At 33.0% G+C, this 18,303-nt stretch overlaps 2 protein-coding genes and 1 long non-coding RNA gene across 4 annotated transcripts; 1 reads left to right on the forward strand and 2 right to left on the reverse strand.

Annotated features, from left to right (window-relative positions):
• Positions 1–2,653: 2,653 nt before the first annotated feature.
• LOC121224293 (uncharacterized) lies at positions 2,654–5,027 on the reverse strand. Its single transcript, XR_005921910.1, has 4 exons — positions 4,830–5,027; positions 4,573–4,647; positions 2,881–2,973; positions 2,654–2,787 (listed from the first exon to the last, which is right to left on the reverse strand). It is a non-coding gene; the product is annotated as an uncharacterized lncRNA (long non-coding RNA).
• A 2,316-nt stretch (positions 5,028–7,343) lies between these two features.
• On the reverse strand, positions 7,344–10,810 carry LOC107934250 (uncharacterized). Of its 2 annotated transcripts, none has more exons than XM_041107310.1 (9): positions 10,420–10,810; positions 10,233–10,344; positions 10,090–10,153; positions 9,395–9,496; positions 9,241–9,305; positions 9,065–9,157; positions 8,686–8,765; positions 8,446–8,599; positions 7,344–7,828 (listed from the first exon to the last, which is right to left on the reverse strand). In XM_041107310.1, exons 1-9 carry the CDS (start codon positions 10,479–10,481, stop codon positions 7,556–7,558), a joined length of 1,005 nt encoding a protein of 334 aa, XP_040963244.1. In that variant the 5' UTR covers positions 10,482–10,810; the 3' UTR covers positions 7,344–7,555. The 2 variants fall into 2 exon arrangements, with proteins under 2 accessions (XP_040963244.1, XP_040963245.1); XM_041107311.1 differs by having other exon boundaries at positions 7,696–7,828; positions 8,469–8,599.
• A 3,638-nt stretch (positions 10,811–14,448) lies between these two features.
• LOC107946837 (transcription factor bHLH71) lies at positions 14,449–17,172 on the forward strand. The gene is made up of 3 exons (XM_016881305.2): positions 14,449–15,298; positions 16,049–16,474; positions 16,895–17,172. The coding sequence occupies exons 1-3, from the start codon at positions 14,828–14,830 to the stop codon at positions 16,991–16,993; spliced, it is 996 nt and encodes a 331-aa protein (XP_016736794.2). The 5' UTR covers positions 14,449–14,827; the 3' UTR covers positions 16,994–17,172.
• The last annotated feature ends 1,131 nt before the right edge of the window (positions 17,173–18,303 follow it).

An 18,303-nucleotide genomic window follows, 5' to 3' on the forward strand; every position in this document is an offset into this window, starting at 1 on the left:
GGACCCGTTTTAAAAATAAAAAATGTTCAAAAATCCTCGTGTTTCAAAAAAATTTTCTCGTGTTTTAATACAACCCGATTAAATATTAAATTGAATTGGTTTGACACTAATTCGTCGATTTCATTGCCATGTTGGGGTGAATATCATCGATTCGTGTTAAATATGGTACGTTTTTCTAAAAAAAAAATTCTTGTTTCAAATTTTCGAATCTTTAAAAATTACTCGTATTTTAGAAATTTTCGAATTTTCGCGTTTTCAAAAGTTTTCGTGTTTGAAAAAAATTTTCGCGTTTAAAAAATTTCTCGTATTTCAAAAATTGTCGTTTTTTATAAATCTTCGTGCTTTCAATAATCCTCGTGCTTTCAATAATCCTCATGTTTCAAAAATCTTCGTGTTTTCAAAATTCTAGTGTTTCAAAAATTTTCTTGTTTTCAAAAAAAAATTTCGTGTTTTAAAAAAAAAATATTTCCGTGTTTTAAAAATTTTCGTGTTTTAAAAATTCTCGTATTTAAAATTTTTTTTTAAGAAAAATTTTGTTTCAAAAAAATGTCTTGTTTTAAAAATTCCCGTGTTTCAAAAAAAAATGTCGTGTTTTAAGAAAATTTCGTTTTTTTTTTCCAAAAATTTTCGTGTTTCTAAAATATTCGTGTTTACAAATTCTCGTGTTTTCAAAAATTCTCGTATTTAAAAAAAAAACTTTCGTTTTAAAAAAGAAATACTGCGCTTCAAAATTCTCGTGTTTTTTTTTTAAAAAAAAGGGGTTCTCGTATTTCAATCGGATCACGACTAAATATTAAATGGAACTCGTATTTTTGAAAATTAAGACAACATGCGTTTAACGAGATACCAATTTTGGGCGTCGCGAGGGTGCTAATACCTTCCTCGCGCGTAACCGACTTCCGGACCCTAATTTTCTCTGGATTTTGACGTGGATCTAAAATTGTCTCTCTTTTTTTAGAAAAGTTTAAAAAAAATTCTTCTAAAAAAGGATTTTATTTGGTGTCCGATCACACCTAAAAAAGATCGGTGGCGACTCCTCTTTTGTAAATAAAATTTGAAACTTTAATTTTTCAATAATCATTTCAAATAGCGCCTATTGCCAAATTTTTAGGTCGCTACAACGAATATAATATAGAAAAAATAATTAAAACAAAACAGAAATAAATAAATAAACACAACACAAATAAAAATAACTAAATTTGGAAACTAAAAAGAAGTCTTGCCTCTATGGCACAATGCTCGTAGCTTGGAGTGAGCTACCGAATGGAAAAGTCAAACAGTTTTTTGTTTACCTACTTGATGAAAATATATTTCTATTTATCAAGAAAAATATTGCTTGTTATATTGCTTATCATTTGTTGAACGTTTGAAATTGGATATACAGACTTGTAAATCTTGCGAAAGGCATTCAGCATCGGAGGCTCACCTTTTTAATGACAATCGATGAAAAAGCATATAAGAATCCATCAGGAGAAGCCTGACAATTAGCTAGGGGCTATCCCATACTCTTTTAACACTCCGTATTGAAAAAAATATGAAGGAAGGTAAACAATGAAAAAAAAAAAACCCTCTTATCATGTCCCTCGTGCAATTTACTCCATCAAGAATAAAAAATTCAAAGGCATGATTGGGTATACCCATTCATTATCATTCACTAGCCTTATCCATCCTTTTTTCCTTCCCACCACCAAACTTTCCCATCACTATCAACCATGGTCAAGAATTCTGAAACATCCCCAAAACCAACGACGGATGAGATTCCAACAAAACCTTGAACCAGAAAACTCTTCTTAAAATCTTTTCTCCAAAGATGCAGAAGCCAAAAAATCTCTACAAAATCCCCAAGGCACCCTATTTGTAAATAAAGAAATGTACAAGGGAATATTTAAAATGGCACATCACATGTCCTATATTATAAATTATAAACTCGTCGATTCATTAATCAATAATGGTTTAACACATGCTTCTTTATTAGCTAGCGAAACCTTAAACGGCGCCCTTTCAAAATTCAAAACACACTCTTCAAAAGTTTTATCTATGCAACACGTGCTACCTCTTTACCGATTGTATGTTAGACGCGCATTCATTACCACAAAACCAAATATGTAGATCTATATAGGGAAGGCCACTTTCCTCCCTTTGATTGGAAGGGGCAATTGTTATAACACTACACAAAAACAGGTTTTTAGCGGCGCTTTCACAAGCGCTGCAAAAAATACCGCTATCAACAACGTCGCTAACGTTTGCAATGTTTACAGAAATAAATGTCGCTAAAGGTCATGTTCTTTAGCGACGCTTCCTCGAAAATGCCGCTAAAGGTAATGTTCTTTAGTAGCGTTTTCTTCACAAACGCCGCTAAAAGTAATGTTCTTTAGCGGCGTTCTTTTCCACCAACGCCGCTATAGAACATGACTTTTAGCGGCGCTTTTATAAAAACGCCACTAATTTTGGGATTTTTGTAAAATAAAATTTTCCATTTTTTCAGCCCTCCTATAACAACAAATCAAAAGCAACCAAATCTAAGCCAGCCAAAAGCAATAAATTTATATAATATTTCAAATTAAACGAATAAAATAATATTAAAATCAATAAATAAAATAGAATTCATATTATTTTTACAAAAATGTTAAAAGTTAAAATGATAAAAATATTTATGCAATACACTATGACGGCGGAAGTTGCGACTGCTGAAACATCTTCATCATATTCTGAAGCTGCTGTTGGAGTTCGTCGTACTTTCTGCTCTGCTCTGCTTCTCTCGAAGAGCAAGATGATTAACTACAAAACCTTTTGTTTGCAACAGAAAATTTACCTTCAGAAAATTACGTTCATTCAATCAAACTAAGGCTGATACATTACAACAGAAGAATAAAAATTTACCTTCCACGCCAAAGAATAGCCAAGTTCTGCAGCGAAAGACGCAGCAAGCTAGCGGCAAAAAATTTACCTTCCACACCAAAGAATATCGTTCTCCTTCCAACCCAGCAAGTTAAGCAAAACAACTCAAACATGAATTATGAACAGTTACAAACTACTTTAAATTACAAACAGGATATAAACAAATTATGAACAAAATTTTGCAACGAGAAATGTTATTACAATTTAATTATTTTATAAGCTATAGAGTAAGAATTATTTGATAAGCTATAGAGTAAGAATTATTATGCAACGAGAAATGTTATTAGAATTTAATTATTTGACATAGGGGTGTGCAAAATTCGGGTAAAACTGAAAAAAATCGGTTAACCGACCGAATTCGGTTAATCGGTCGGTTAACCGAATTTTTTCGGTCGGGGGTCGGTTAATTATTTTTTGATTTTTCGGTCAACGGTTAATTCGGTTCGAAACCGGTTGGTTAACCGAATTTTTTCGGTTTAACCGAAAAAATTAATAAATAAAATTATAATATATAAATAGGCCCACTATTCACCTAAACCCAATCTAAACCCAAGTATTCAACCCAACCCAATTACCCAACCCAACCCAATCATAAAAATTACAAATAATTTAATAAATAAAAATAAAATTCTAAAACTAAGACTAAAACTAAAGTCTAAAAGTCTAAAAATAATTTAATTATGTAGTGATTCAATTTGGTTAATTCGGTTAATTTTTAACCAAAAATAAAAAAAACATATAATTTTCGGTTAATTCGGTTAACCGACCGAATTAACCAAAAAAATTTCGGTTCAATTATTTTTTTGAAAAAAATTTCGGTTCAGTTAACGGTTAAAGATTTTGAAAGGTCGGTTAATTCGGTTAATGTTATTTCGGGTCGGTTAACCGAATGAACACCCCTAATTTAACAGCCTATGGGACCAAATACAACAATTATTTGATAAGCTATAGAGTCATTATGAAGTTATATATATACATAATAATAACTTTTGGTCTGTTGACACTTAGCAGATTGGATTATTATGCTTATGTATATACATAATAATAACTTTTGGTCTGTTGACAGCAATTATTTGATAAGCAATTATTTAATTATGCATGTCACATAGCAGATTGGATTATTATGCTTATGTGAACACCAGTGGTATGTTGACACCAACAACAATGGCCTCAAAATAATTTGGTGATTCACACGAATATGAAGTGTTGAGAGCAACAATTGAAGGAAAACGAAAAAGGTGTACAAGACATAAACATGAGGAGAAGAAGCTTTAAAAATTAATGAGAGAACTAGGAGCAAAAACCAGTAAGAACCAATAGAAAGAACAAAATCTCATATCAATTTTCCAATTTCTCCACAAGTAATTGTTCAAAAAGACTAACAGAAATAACATTGGCGCACACAAGCTAAACTCTAAACCAAATTCAAATGCCTAGAATATCCTAAATACAAGAAAATGGAAACCATCGGGAAGAAAAAATAGTATTTTGGCTCTTTCTTCACTAGAAAGTACAATACTAGCTATGAACTTCAGATGCAGAAGTATTTTAAATATCATTCCATATAAATTTGATCATAATAAGGTAATATTACTGGTTTAAAAAAAAGAAAGAAAAAAGCTATTTATGGTAGTACAATACAACAGTAGATAAGAACCATTTTCTTTTCTCTACCTGTATAATAGCAGGATCGTGGTGTATAGGTGCCGAAGTCTGAACTGGTGGTGGCGAAGATTTAACCTGCAAGTCCTGAAAGCCAAATGCAGAACAAGAACAATAAGACGATTAAGGCACTAATACCAATAATAGGCATATACAATTTGCGCATTGAGTTATCAATGAAGGTGTAAAACAATGTATGTGCGGTTGTAAGACAGACGGAACCAGGTGCAAAACAATTTATGTGCAGGAGAGAAAGAGGAAAACCTTACCGATTTACCCTAGCGACGGCAGAGGAGTGCGACGGTAGAGGATTGTGACGGTCGACGAGCGATAGCAGAAGGGTCGGTCTACGACAATGTAGCAGAGGAAGGTTGGAGCGCAGCAGACTAGGGTTCTAGATTTGGGGGAATTTTGGGGAAAATTTAGAGGGGAAATTTGGGGAAAATTGAGGGGAAAACTGAGGGATTTTCGGCTAAGGGTTGGGATGAAATACAGGAATTAAAAAACGACTGCCGTCTTACCAGAATGCAAACTTGCGGTGTTTTTACCCTAGCGCCACTAATGCCATTAATAGATAAGACAAAACGGCCATGTTTTGTTAACATTTCAATAAAATTTGTGGCATTTTTATAAAAACGCCGCTAATGTTTATAATTTCTTTTAAATTAGAGAGAAAATATTAACTAATAAAAAGAGGAGAGTAATGCATTTTTAAAAAATAATTACACATTTTAAAAAATAAATACATCAATATATTTTTATATTGAATAAATTTAAATATTTATGTATGCAATATAAATAAAAAATTATTTTAATTATATAAATATTTATGTTACTATTTTACAATATCAAACTAATTAAAAGTTAATGTATACAATTGAACAATAAAACATTGTTCATATGTGCTTTTGAGATTTAACCCATTTTGATATATATTTTTAAATATTAATTTATATTTATATTATTTACATTTATAGTCTAAAATATTCAAGATTAAACACAAAGCCCCAGACCCCAAAGTGGAAACCCTAAAACCGTCAACCATATAAAATACCAAACCATCAAATCCCAAAATTCAATCCCCACTATACTGTAAGCCTTAACCGTAAATCTTAAACCCCAAACTATAAATCCTAAACCCCAAACCCTAAATCGTAAAACTTAAACCCTGAACCCGTCAATTAACCATAAAATACCAAATTGCCAAACCCCAAAATCTAATCCACACTATATCGTAAACATTAACCGTAAATCTTAAACCCTAAACCATAAACATTAAACCCGTAAACCACAAACAACAACCACCAAATCATACACTCTAAACCCTAAAACTAGCCAAACCCTAAAGTCTAAACCGTAAATCATAAACCATAATCCTAAACCATATCTTTGGGAATTCGGGTGGCCAATGTTAGTTTAGTACAAAACATATATTTTATATTCTTAATTATATTAAATAATATAGGTGTGCTACAAAGTGGCATGAATCCCAGTAAAATTCAAATGTTATTCTTTAATTAGTTTTCAAATAGTATATATCTTTAAACCTTGAACATCAAACCTTCAATCCCTAGCCCAAAATAAAAAAATAGTATACCATAAACCCTAAAACTCTATACCATTAACATTAATTCTTAAATTTTAAATCCTAAAATGGAAAAATAAATTAATTTTATTGCGACGTTTTTACCTAAAACGCCACTGAAGTACTAAAACGGCGCAGTTTTGGTTAACAATTTTGCGACGCTTTCACTAAAGCGCCACTAAGGGTGCGTTTGGTTCGCTGTATTGGATTAGAGGTGTATTGGATTAGAGGTGTATTGGGATTAGAGGTGTATTGGATTAGAGGTGTAATAGCTAATCCACTGTTTGGTTGAATGTAATGGAATAGAGGCGTAATAGTAATCTTGTGTTTGGTTGAATGGAATAGAGGTGTAATAGCATAATGGAAAAAACTAAAATGACTAGAATACCCTTAGCATAAATTTGTTTTGGTAAATGATTATTGTTATTGTTATTTAAATTTTAATAATATTATTATTATCAATAATAAATAATTTAATCATATTTAAACATAATTATTATTAAATATATTTTAATTAAAATATATAATTTAATAAAATTCTTAATAATCAATATTCTTATATGAATTTACTCAAATCATAATATATGATACTATAAAATATAAATTAACATAATTATTATTAAATATATTATAATTAAAATATATAATTTAATAAAATTCTTAATAATTAATATTCTTATATGAATTTACTCAAATCATAATATATGATACTATAAAGATAATTTGAAATAATTAATATTAAATATATTTTAATTAAAATATATGATTTAATAAAATTTAAAATAATTATAACTAATAAATTATCTTATATGAATTTGTATAATTTAAAATAATTATTATTACATATAATTTAATAATAATATATAATTTCATAAAATTCTTGATAATAAATTTTCTTATATGAATTTATACAATTTAAAATAATTAATATTAAATATAATTTAATAATGATATATAATTTCATAAAATTCTTAATAATAAAATGTTCTTATATGAATTTACTAAAATCAAAATATAACTTGAGAATTATAATCTGCATAAACACTCAATCCGAGTTCCAAACATACGTGCCAAGGAAGACGATTATTAAACGTGTCATTGTATTATTTTGGCTTGTTTCATGTTTAAGTTGATAAGAGAATTCTTGGACCGCCAAGATTTACATAAATTAAGTAAAATTTAGTTTCAACTGTATCGGTTCAAAACAAGTAAGATTTGCCAGTCCATGCTTTGCTGGCTTTTAAGTTTAAAACAGATGGCATATAGCTGACAATTTTCATCGAGGAAAACAAGTAGTCTGTTCTACCCAAAATATCTCAAGAGTTTTAAACAAAAGGTAGTTAGTTAGATGTAAACACGCCTTTTCTGAAACCTACAAATGTCAATGGCTAGTTCTTAATTACAAGCAGATCATCCTCCTTGCATATGGGCACCTAGTTCACCAAACTGATCATCAGCTTCCACAGTATCCTCAGACAGGCGAACTGCATCCAGCTTCTGTTTCAAGATTTCTATAGCATTAAGAACCAACTGAGAAGCTTTGATCGCACCAGTGGATTCAACTTTAAAGATGAAACTGTCTTCTTTGGCATATATCTCCACAAGACCTGGCTTGCCCATAGCTTCAGCTTTCTTTAGCACCTCATCGTCATAGGTATACGCCTCTGGATCAACCACCACAACCTGTTTTCAAGATAAAAATAGAATTCATAGTTAGCAGCGCCAACAGCAGCAGCAGTGAAATAGCAAAACCTCCAATTTTTGGCTCACAATATAGGGACTGAACGAATGCACTCAACATACATGAAACATATGATGCTCAAGCAAGTCAGAACAGCTATCTACACAAAATATGAGGAAAAAAAAAAGCACTAATCAAACGAACTAATTCCGAAATGCTCCAACACTCACTGCAATAATAGTCAGTAACAACATTACGGTATCATTGGAGACTTCCTATAGAAACATCATTCAAATATGGGCATGAACTATGAAGTATGACTCTCCAAATATATACAAGTGCCGAATGCCATTTAACTATCCAAAGTATGACTAGATATTGGAAAAGGTTCAACTATCCAAAGGAATTACAATCATGTCAAATACTATGATATAGGCAACCACTCAATACAATTTTTAAACTCGAAAACTGCATTAACATACGAGAATCAAAATCAGATAGAACACGAAATAGAACTCAAATCTCATTGACCAAAACAACAAACAAACGGGTATATTTTAGTTTATGCAAAGTCAATCATCACTTATTAACTAATATCATTACAAAAGAATAAAATTACTTTTGGCACAAAAATATCCTCACTCATGTTTTGGCACAAAACACCCTCTACTTTTGGAATATATGTCTGTAACGACAGCCTAATGCAGTTTCCATCAAAGCCAATGACTTTCAAGCCTGTCAATGCATCTTCAATCTGTTCTAAGGCATCTAATCTAAAAATAAAAGAAAAGGACATAGTTGGTAAAAGGTAAATGGTATAGAATACATATAATTAAAGGGAAAAAAATAATCAAACTACCTTCTGAATGTAGAATCAAGATCCTGCAAAGACTTCAAAATTAAGTTGTTCTTCTCAATCTGACTCTCGAGCTCCAAAATCTGAAACACATATATAGAAGGAAATTGAATGCTCAATGAAGTAAAATGCATGGTACCATTAACAACTCAAAGAATTTAACGTACATTATTAGCATATAGACATAATTAATATCCTAATTGAGTATACCAAACATCTGAGGTATCTATAAGGAAGTTAGAACTTAGAAAGTCACCAAAGAAAAGATATTCTTGTAAAGATGCTTACAGAGCGAGAAACCAATGCTACAATTCTTAAAGTTCAGCTATCAGTTTAAATCTAATGTAGTATTCAAGAAGCAAGGGAAAACAAACAAAAGAACCTCAAACTTTTGCCCTTCATTTGCATCTAGCAGATTTAACTGATTTTCACCATTCATAGAAGAGTCGAAGCATGGATCCTCTTCTTCTCTCTCCTACAATAAAAAAGTGAAAAAGCTAACTATTGATGTTTGACTTCCAAATTGATTTCAAAATGAAATAACATAGGAGAACCAACTTGAGATGCAATAGAATCCAATGCACATTCCAAGCCTTCAAGATTGTCTTCCAGCATATTTGATTCTGTAAAAAAGTACTTAAAGATAAATCAGCAGAAGAGAGGTTAAGAGTAATTGCAAGTGAAATTCAAACCTAAGTTGATGAAGTCTCACCTTCAATATGATTTCTTGAAAGATCCTCAATTTCATTAGAAATCTTAGCACTTTCAGCCTCCACTTGATTAAGCTCCTCTTTCAAGTATGCTAGGTATTTATCTTATGAATAATTAAGAAAAAAGAATCAATCCAGTATCAACACAACCTCGCATTGCTACCAAGAGATATTTTCCTATGATGAGCTAGGTATTCATCTTTTAGCACTCCTTTTCAAATGATGTTGCATTTTGCCTCGATTCTTTTAATTCGTAAAATACTTGCATTGCACAGACACACTGTTCCAATAATTACATATCGGACATGTTATCCAAAAGAGCATCAAAAAATTTAAATGGATCCTAAACCATCCACTCTATTCCATATCAGAGACCTTATCATTATCTAAAAACCTTTTTAAATTCATATTCCACCAAACCCAAAGATTTTCCACAAGAAAGAAAAAAATCCAACTTCATCACTAAAATCCATACAACCTGACCAAAGACTAAAACGAGTCAAAGAAGTTGCCACTTAATAAGATAACATCTCCCAAACGTAATAATACTCCATTAAAGGTCTTGAAAAAAAAGTACACCAACCCAAGGGGGAAAAACAAATGGGTATTCTGTTCAAGTTCAATTGTACATACATATAGGCAATATACTTTAAGAAAATTAACCAAAAAAAATTTTAAAAGCTGAAAGGAAACATACCTAAATCTTCAATGCCTAAGAAACCCACGTCAGAATACTCTTCAATAATTTGCTTCACTTTACTCTGCATAAATCCACTCTCCAAGTTTTTTTCAACAAAACCCTAAATTGTAAGAATGTACAAAAAAAATTTTGAGAATCACCTGGAAATGAAAACTGCAGTCTTTGAGCAGCTTCTCCGAATCCGAGGAGAGAGCTTCAGTCCCAACATCATTTTTATTGCTATTATGAATCTCTGAGAGGTCATTCATTCGGCTAAAAACAAAAGTTAAATTTTAGAAAATTATGTATAAAAATTTTACTTCACTGTGTTAAAAAGAGAGAAAATACCTGCGAATTGATTGAAGATTGAGAGATCCGGATGAAAAAGAAATCTCCATCGGTTCCGCCATTTTTTTTAAAAGAAAATTTAATCTAATCTCCCGCCTGCCTGAAGATTGTTGGTCGATTACTTGAATTACTACTGGCTGTCACAATTTGTTAGAGGAGCAGAACACACTGGATGTTAGAGGAGAAGACGGTGAGGAGAGTGGAGAAGAAAGGTAGAAGGAAAAAACAGAACGTGGATTTTGGGTAAAACAGAAGCATGAATCGGGAGGGTTAAACAGGGACCAAAATTGAAGCAGCACCTAATCTGAGCTCAAGGAAGGGATTAGAAAACGGTAGATTTTGGGGATTAGATCAGTAGTGTATTAGACCTGTAATAGCAATACACTGAACCAAACAAAGTATTAGAGAGGGATTAAGCGGGACCCACCGATTACGGGTGTATTGGCTATGCCAATACACCCAACCAAACATGGTGTAAAAGTTGCTTTATAGCGGCGTTTTCAAATAAGAGCCGCTAATGCATCTATAGGTCAAGCCGGAACGATGCGTTTTGGTCAAAACTTTTGTGGCGCTTCAGAAGAAAGCACCACTAAAAGCAGAAATATAGAGGCATTTTTTGGTAAGCGCCGCTAACGACGCTATAGCTCAAGATGAAACGTTGCGTTTCGGTTTAAAACTTTTTGGAGTTTTCTAGTTAAGCGCCGCTAATTGCGGTAAATAGCGGCGTTTTCTACAACCGCCGCTATTGGCTTTATACCTCAAGACCAAACGCTGCATTTTGGTTAAGATATTTTGCGGTGCTTTTTATAATGCGTCGCTAATGATGTGCTTTAGCGGCGTTTTCTCATAAGCGCCACTAATTCTAATATACATCAAGACCAAACGTTGCATTTTGGTTAAGATATTTTGTTGCGCTTTTTATAATGCGCCGCTAATGATGTGCTTTAGCGGTGTTTTCTCATAAGCGCCACTAATTCTAATATACATCAAGACCAAATGCTGCGTTTTGGTTAAGATATTTTGCGGTGTTTTTTATAATGCGCCGCTAATGATGTGCTTTAGCGGCGTTTTCTCATAAGCGCCACTAATTCTAAATATACCTCAAGACCAAACGCTGCGTTTTGGTTAAGATATTTTGTGACACTTTTTATAATGCGCTGCTAATGCTGTTCTTTAGCGGCATTTTTTCATAAGCGCCACTAATTCTAATATACCTCAAGCCCAAACGCTGCGTTTTTGCGGCGCTTTTTATAATGCGCTGCTAATTTCGTGCTTTAGCGCCGTTTTTTCATAAGTGCCACTAATTCTAATATACCTCAAGACCAAGCGCTGCGTTTTGGTTAAGATATTTTGCGGCGCTTTTATAAAGGCGTCGCTAATTATGTGCTTTAGCGGCGTTTTTTCATAAGCGCCACTAATTCTAATATACCTCAAGACCAAACGTTGCGTTTTGGTTACGATATTTTGCGGCACTTACAAGTAAACGCCGCAAATTGTGCTATTTAATGGCGTTTTGTAGTGCGCTGCTACTGCCGCTATTCCTGAAGATTAAACGATGCGTTTTGTCAGCATTTTTACGGCGTTTTTGTTTAAAAACGCCACTAATGATGTTCTTTTACGGCGTTTTTTACAGGGTCGACTTTTTGCGGCGTTTTACAAAGAACGCCGCTAATGCTCAATTTTTAGCGGCTTTTGTTGTTCAAACGCCACAAAAGATGCCACTAAAAGCCTGTTTTAGTGTAGTGTAAGTACCTCACTCACCCAAGCTTTGCCACCTTCCCCTCGTTGTGGCACAACTTCTCCATCCATTACCTCACAAAGAACAACATTTCACCAAGGCCGGGTTTCATAGACATGCATATGCAGAAGAGGTGAAACTCTTATGATCTATCTCGTCAAGGACAGGTGTTGGATCTTTCCTTGAATGGCTTACATGTGAGACCTCTGCTGGTCATCTTCATCCCATTGTTACTTATCTAAAAATCTATTGTGTGCTTTAAATAAACAATCATGATGAGACATTCGTCGTACACGTGTTAAGATTCAGAGTTAAGAGACGGTTACCCTCACCTAATTTGCCATCAACAAAATCTACAAGCAATTAATCTGGTTTTGTTGTGCACCTCGAAACAAATTGTTTTCAAAAGCTTTAATGTGACCACACAATTATTTTGTTATTGTTCTAACATTAATGCTTATCATTTCTTCTATTAGTATGCAGATTACTTGCAATAACTCCTTTTGTTTTCTTCTCATAATTAAGAATATTTATTCATACAATATCTCTTATAACCAAGCTGTACACAACGACCAAGATAACGAGCATGCCCATGTAAATGCACATGCATATGCATATGTATATGTTATGTTGTGCATATGATATGGCTATTATTTAGCACATCTCGTACAAGCTATGACTCGTGGTATGGATGGGCTATTGATCATCGTATGTAGTTTTGGAGTTTATGAGGTGTAAGATATCGACGTTTATTTGTACAAAAGAATTTAAAAACAATAGCAGAGAGGAAAAACTAGGAAAAGTTTAGATTATGGAAGGTAAAAGCTGAAAAAAGAAAAGGTAAGAGATTAGATTATGGAAGATTGCAAAACTTTTGTAGTACTTTGTAAGTCTAGGAAGCTGACGGTCACATGGATTACCCTGCAATGTGTCTGACAAATGTCCCTGCATGGTCCACCTCAATCAGTACTTAAAAGGGCATAAGGCCACCCTTTCTGTGTTTCTTGTCTCTCTCTCTCTCTTTTCTCCTTCACTCGCTCTTGTGCCAACCAATGCATACATATCTGTAGTATATAATTGTATATACGTATATATACGAATTCGTTTCTATGTTTTCCATCATATTTTCTGATATATAAAATAGACTACTAAACTACACGTAGCAAATGGCTATGGCTCGAGTCTCGACGTCTTCCTTGTGCTATTTTAGGAAGCACTAGTACGTTATTGCCATGAGTAGTGCGAATGTATAATAATATAAAAAGAAAAAAGAAAATTGAAGATTAATAATTGGGTTTCGATTGAAATAAGGCACCGCATTATTGTTGTAATAAATCAACATTGTAATCATTAACGAAGGCGTTCTTGCACTAAAGTCTAAAACCATACTAATTGCTTTCATGTTCTGTTAATATGCACTATGATAACTAGCATTTTTTTAGAAAAAAGAGGAAGCCAAGAAAAAATGGTTTTGATCAGCTTGTTTTGATGTTTCACGCGAAGCAACAATTCCACTAACACTAATCTATAATGACAATCTATATTGAGTAAGATTTCGGCACATTAGCTATCATTAATTTTTAAATGTCTGTTTGCAATTTTTGGCTGATTTTACCTCTTCCGTGCCTTTCCCTTCTCTTTTTTTTCATATCGAATTTTCCTTTATACAAATATATTTACCTTTTAAGTTAAGAGGTTGTTTGCGTACCAATTTATTTTATTGATCTTACAGTTTTGTATAAGATGATTTAAATACTAATATTTCAAAATCAATTCTAGTACACAGTCGTATAAAATGGTGCAACTAATCAAAAGAGGGGGAAGGGATGCACGAGAGGCTAAATGGTTAGTCTTGGGTGCAGCTTCCATTTCATGGATTTCTGATCACTTACAACAAAAGCTGGGTCTATAATTGACATCACGGTTGGGGTTGATGACAAAATGCTGAAAAATCACTTTAATAACTCAAATAGCTCTTTTTAACCTAAGCCTTAGCCTACAGCATCATGGATTCTCACATTTTCATATGTGTTCTTTGCATTTTCCAATCAATATAAAGTCCGATGGGAAACGGCCTAGGTAGAATCCAATTTCCGTGAAACCAAACAAGGAAATTCATGAAAAAAAAACTTTCCCAATCATACTGCAGAGAATGGGTTGTCATTTGTCAAGCACATGATAAGTAAGTAAAGTAATGTGTATTGAGAATCTAGAGTGCGTGAGGCAGTCATTTTTTTCCCCTCTGCACATTAAAACACAGATTTGAATGTTGAAAGGGTAGCTTTTAACCAGTTGCTTGTTGTGTTGTTGGTATGCATATTTCTATATAGATTTGGGTCCCCCCACCACACTCTCCATTGCAGAGACTTTGCCAGTGTTGACAGCATCTATGAAAATCGGGAAGACAAACCCAAATCTAAAACAGGGCTGAGTGAAGACCTTCTTTCCTTCTCTCTCATTTCATGCTATCACAAAATAAAACCTTATTTTTTCCTGCCCCTCTCACGTGCACCATATCCTTCTGACTTTCTCTCTATAGATAACATAACATAAGATTACCCCCAATGTCCCCCCCCTAACTTCGTTTAACCTCTTGGATATAAATAAATCTACCTTTCAAAAAACAAAAAAACACCTTCATTTTAACCTCTCTGTAGAGCTGGGGGGTTCATGCTAGAAAGTGGTTTAGTCTTTAGAGAAACTAGAATTGCAAGATATATTGTTTGGAGGTGTAGGTTGGGCTTCAGCAGAGAAATGACACTTGAAACCCTTTCTTCCAACGACCTCTTGAACTTCGTTATCTATGATACTATATCTGCAACCCCATACAGCAGCAATGACTCTTTCGTGACTACTTTCTCAATGGAAGAACAATCTACTAGTACTGCTTTGAATTGCTTTCCAATGGTGACTCCTCCACAATGCTGCCGCTCAACAGCAACGGAAGCTATGGAACGGAGGCCGAATTTGGCAGTTCAAGGGAGGAAAAAGAGAAGGAGAAAGCCAAGGGTATGCAAGAACAAAGAAGAGGCCGAGACTCAAAGAATGACTCACATTGCTGTTGAGCGAAACAGGCGAAAGCAAATGAATGAGCATCTAGCTGTTTTACGCTCCCTCATGCCTGAGTCTTATGTCCAAAGGGTTTGTCTTCTCCATCCTTTCTCTTTTTATCTTCCTCTCCTCAAATGAGTCATTACTTCAATTCTATATTGGGATGCCCTAATAATTATGATTAACTGTCTAACAAAAGAGTGGGGTTTAGTTTATAATATATATTGGATTTGGAACTAAATGTTGTATCTATATTATTCTGGGTTGTTGAAACTTAAGTTCATGGCTTTAGAATTTTAAGTATTACCATATTTCATTCATCAATTAACGAGTTCTTTACTTTTAGAGAAATCCTTCAAAGTTTAACTAATTGATATACTTAAGCGAAATGCAATTCTGATGTGATTCAGTACAGTTCTGAAAAGCTGGACTGATTGAGGGTCTAAAGTTCAATAATAGTTCCGACTTGAAAAAAGGTTGGCATAATGTTGCGGCAAAATTGTATCAGACAGGTAAAAAAGTTCAGCTAGAATTGGCAAATATTAAAAGAAATCTATTATTGCCTTTTGCTTTTCTTTGGATTATTCTTTTGTTTGCTAGTCATGCAAAAGCTGAATTAATAAAAGAAAAAGCTGTTCCTGTAAATTATCGAAATAGTAATAAATAGGATATATCAAAATAGCTTTTTCATTTGCTATATTATTATTTAAATAGAAATTCAGCAGAACCATGATTGAAAACTCATGGTTAATCTCATTTGCTGTTTGAATATATATATCTACATTTTTATCCCAAATCAAAGCAAGTTTTAAGATAAGTTTATGATTTTTGCATGTGTAGGGTGATCAAGCATCCATAGTTGGTGGTGCCATAGAGTTTGTGAAGGAGCTTGAGCACCTTCTGCAGACCCTTGAAGCTGAAAAGTTTAGGGTACTGCAACAAGTAACACCAGCTGCTGCTGCCAATGAAGAAACCACCAACACCAACTCCAAAATGCTATCATCACCACCATTTGCACAATTTCTTATGCAGCCTCAGTACACCTGGTCTCAGATCCCTAACAAATATACATCAAAAACTAAGGCATCAACAGCCGATATTGAGGTGACATTGATTGAAACTCATGCTAATCTTCGAATTCTCTTGCGAAAAGGTCCCACTCAGCTTTGCAAGCTTGTTGCTGGTTTTCAATCACTTTACCTTTCCATCCTCCACCTCAATGTCACAACCCTGGATCCATTTGTTCTCTACTCTATCAGTGCCAAGGTAATATTATAACAATCCAATTTTGCGTATAAATATATAAATTGCACTCTATAAGAAACTGAAAAAGTAATATACTAAGATGAGTCAATGAAAATTTTGAGTTCATTAATTTTAGAAAAAGGAAAGATTAATTTATATTTATGTTTTCATAGAATGGTAGAAAACAATGATGGATGGGGTAGTGTTTCTTCGGACATTCTACGACTATTAAGAGATGGTCGTCTTCAATTATTGTCATATGGGGGAGTGGGCATATACCGTCTTTTGCTCTCGTATACTTTTGTTTTTCTCCTTGAAAAGGAAAAAAACGTCATTTTCCATTATTTTAGACGACCTTTGTTTAGTTATTTCTTTTTTCTCTCTATAATTCAAGAAAACCATAGGATTTTTGGGCTAAAATTTGAAACATTCTGAATACAGGTTGAAGAAGGATGCCAGCTCAGCTCCGTAGATGACATAGCAAGGGCAGTTCACCACATGATCAGAATAATTGAGCAAGATGCCACTGCTTTATGTTGATCTATCCATATCACCAATATGCCACCCACTTTATTATTATTATTTTTTGTGTTTCTGCATTTCTTCTTTTTTACTGTTCTTGTATGTATGTAGCTTGAATCAATGAAAAAATAGTGTGTTATGAGTTTATCGTAGGTTTGACTTTTCAGGTCGGTATGTAATATATACAAACTTCATTACTACGTATTGTTTTTTCTTAAAATGCCAATGAGATCGTTGTTTAGGTCTCATGCATGCATCGGCATATCATATGAGTAGCTTCACCCCAATTACTTGCATGATTTTTCACTAAAATCTTAAAGATATTTGTTGCTAAACTTGAATATGACATTGATTCATTGGTTTAGAGTTGTGTATCTCTATTTTAAGAATCTCAGTACATAACTTAATTATTACACTACTAAAGATTAAGAAGTTATGTTACTATACATATAAATTGATATTTCACTAAAAGCCATAGGTTGAGCAGTAAATAAAAAACTGTCAAACCGTCCTTTTCATTATTTTGGGTTTAAATACATATAAGAAAATCCAAGAAGGTACAAGCAGGTGATTGGCAGGTTTGTAATGAAACTCATGTCTCTCTTTCTCTAATAATAGAGGAGACAAATTTTGGCATCAGCGGGTTTAGATGATCAAGAAAATTGGAAAGTTGACATTGCAGAAGTTGGTGCTAGGACCGGGACGGGTATTGGAAAAAGTGATTTGGTTTTTTTTCTAGTTTTTACAAGCTTGAGGGGTCTTAGAGAGGGTTTTCTATTTTCTTTTTAAAAATTTTGATTCTAATTTTATTTTGGGGTTGCGATCCATTATATATCTCTCTCATTTCAGCCTTCATTGTTGTTTCTTTATGTAAGCATGAAGCTGTACCTTAATTAAGACTTATGTCTTCTTGTGTAAACCAGACAGTGACGTTGGATCAATCTTTACCCTCTCCTTTTTTTTTTTAGAAGGAAAGATAAAAAAGAAGAAGAATATTTTCAGTTTTCTATTATAATTCGACTTTTTTAATTTTCAATTTGTGTACTTTCAAGTTTAAAACCATTTTTCCATGGATTTTTTTTTTCTTAAAAAATGTAATGTAATGTAATGATATGGTATGGTATATTGGTATATACATTTTGATATTTTTGTATAATTAGATAAATGTTATATATTTTTCCTTTTTTAATATGAAAAATGTTTTAGTGTACGTAAATTTTATGGTATATATATCATGGGATCATATGTTTTTAATAAATAAGTTACATCGAATTATTTAATAGAATTAAAAAAATTGGTCTTAACGCACTCAAAATACACATTTCAAA

The sequence above is a fragment of the Gossypium hirsutum genome, chromosome D12 (assembly GCF_007990345.1).
Source record: "Gossypium hirsutum isolate 1008001.06 chromosome D12, Gossypium_hirsutum_v2.1, whole genome shotgun sequence".
Lineage (NCBI taxonomy): Eukaryota > Viridiplantae > Streptophyta > Magnoliopsida > Malvales > Malvaceae > Gossypium > Gossypium hirsutum.

Excerpts from the sequence above, each read along its gene's own strand:
- LOC107946837 (XM_016881305.2), top strand. The coding sequence starts at position 14,828 with ATGCTAGAAAGTGGTTTAGTCTTTAGAGAAACTAGAATTGCAAGATAT. Across the intron at positions 15,299-16,048 it reads CTGAGTCTTATGTCCAAAGG|GGTGATCAAGCATCCATAGT; the intron begins GTTTGTCTTCTC and ends TTGCATGTGTAG. Across the intron at positions 16,475-16,894 it reads TCTACTCTATCAGTGCCAAG|GTTGAAGAAGGATGCCAGCT; the intron begins GTAATATTATAA and ends TTCTGAATACAG.
- LOC107934250 (XM_041107310.1), bottom strand. The coding sequence starts at position 10,481 with ATGGCGGAACCGATGGAGATTTCTTTTTCATCCGGATCTCTCAATCTT. Across the intron at positions 9,306-9,394 it reads TTCAAGAAATCATATTGAAG|AATCAAATATGCTGGAAGAC; the intron begins GTGAGACTTCAT and ends ACTTTTTTACAG. Across the intron at positions 9,158-9,240 it reads TGGATTCTATTGCATCTCAA|GAGAGAGAAGAAGAGGATCC; the intron begins GTTGGTTCTCCT and ends TTTTTATTGTAG.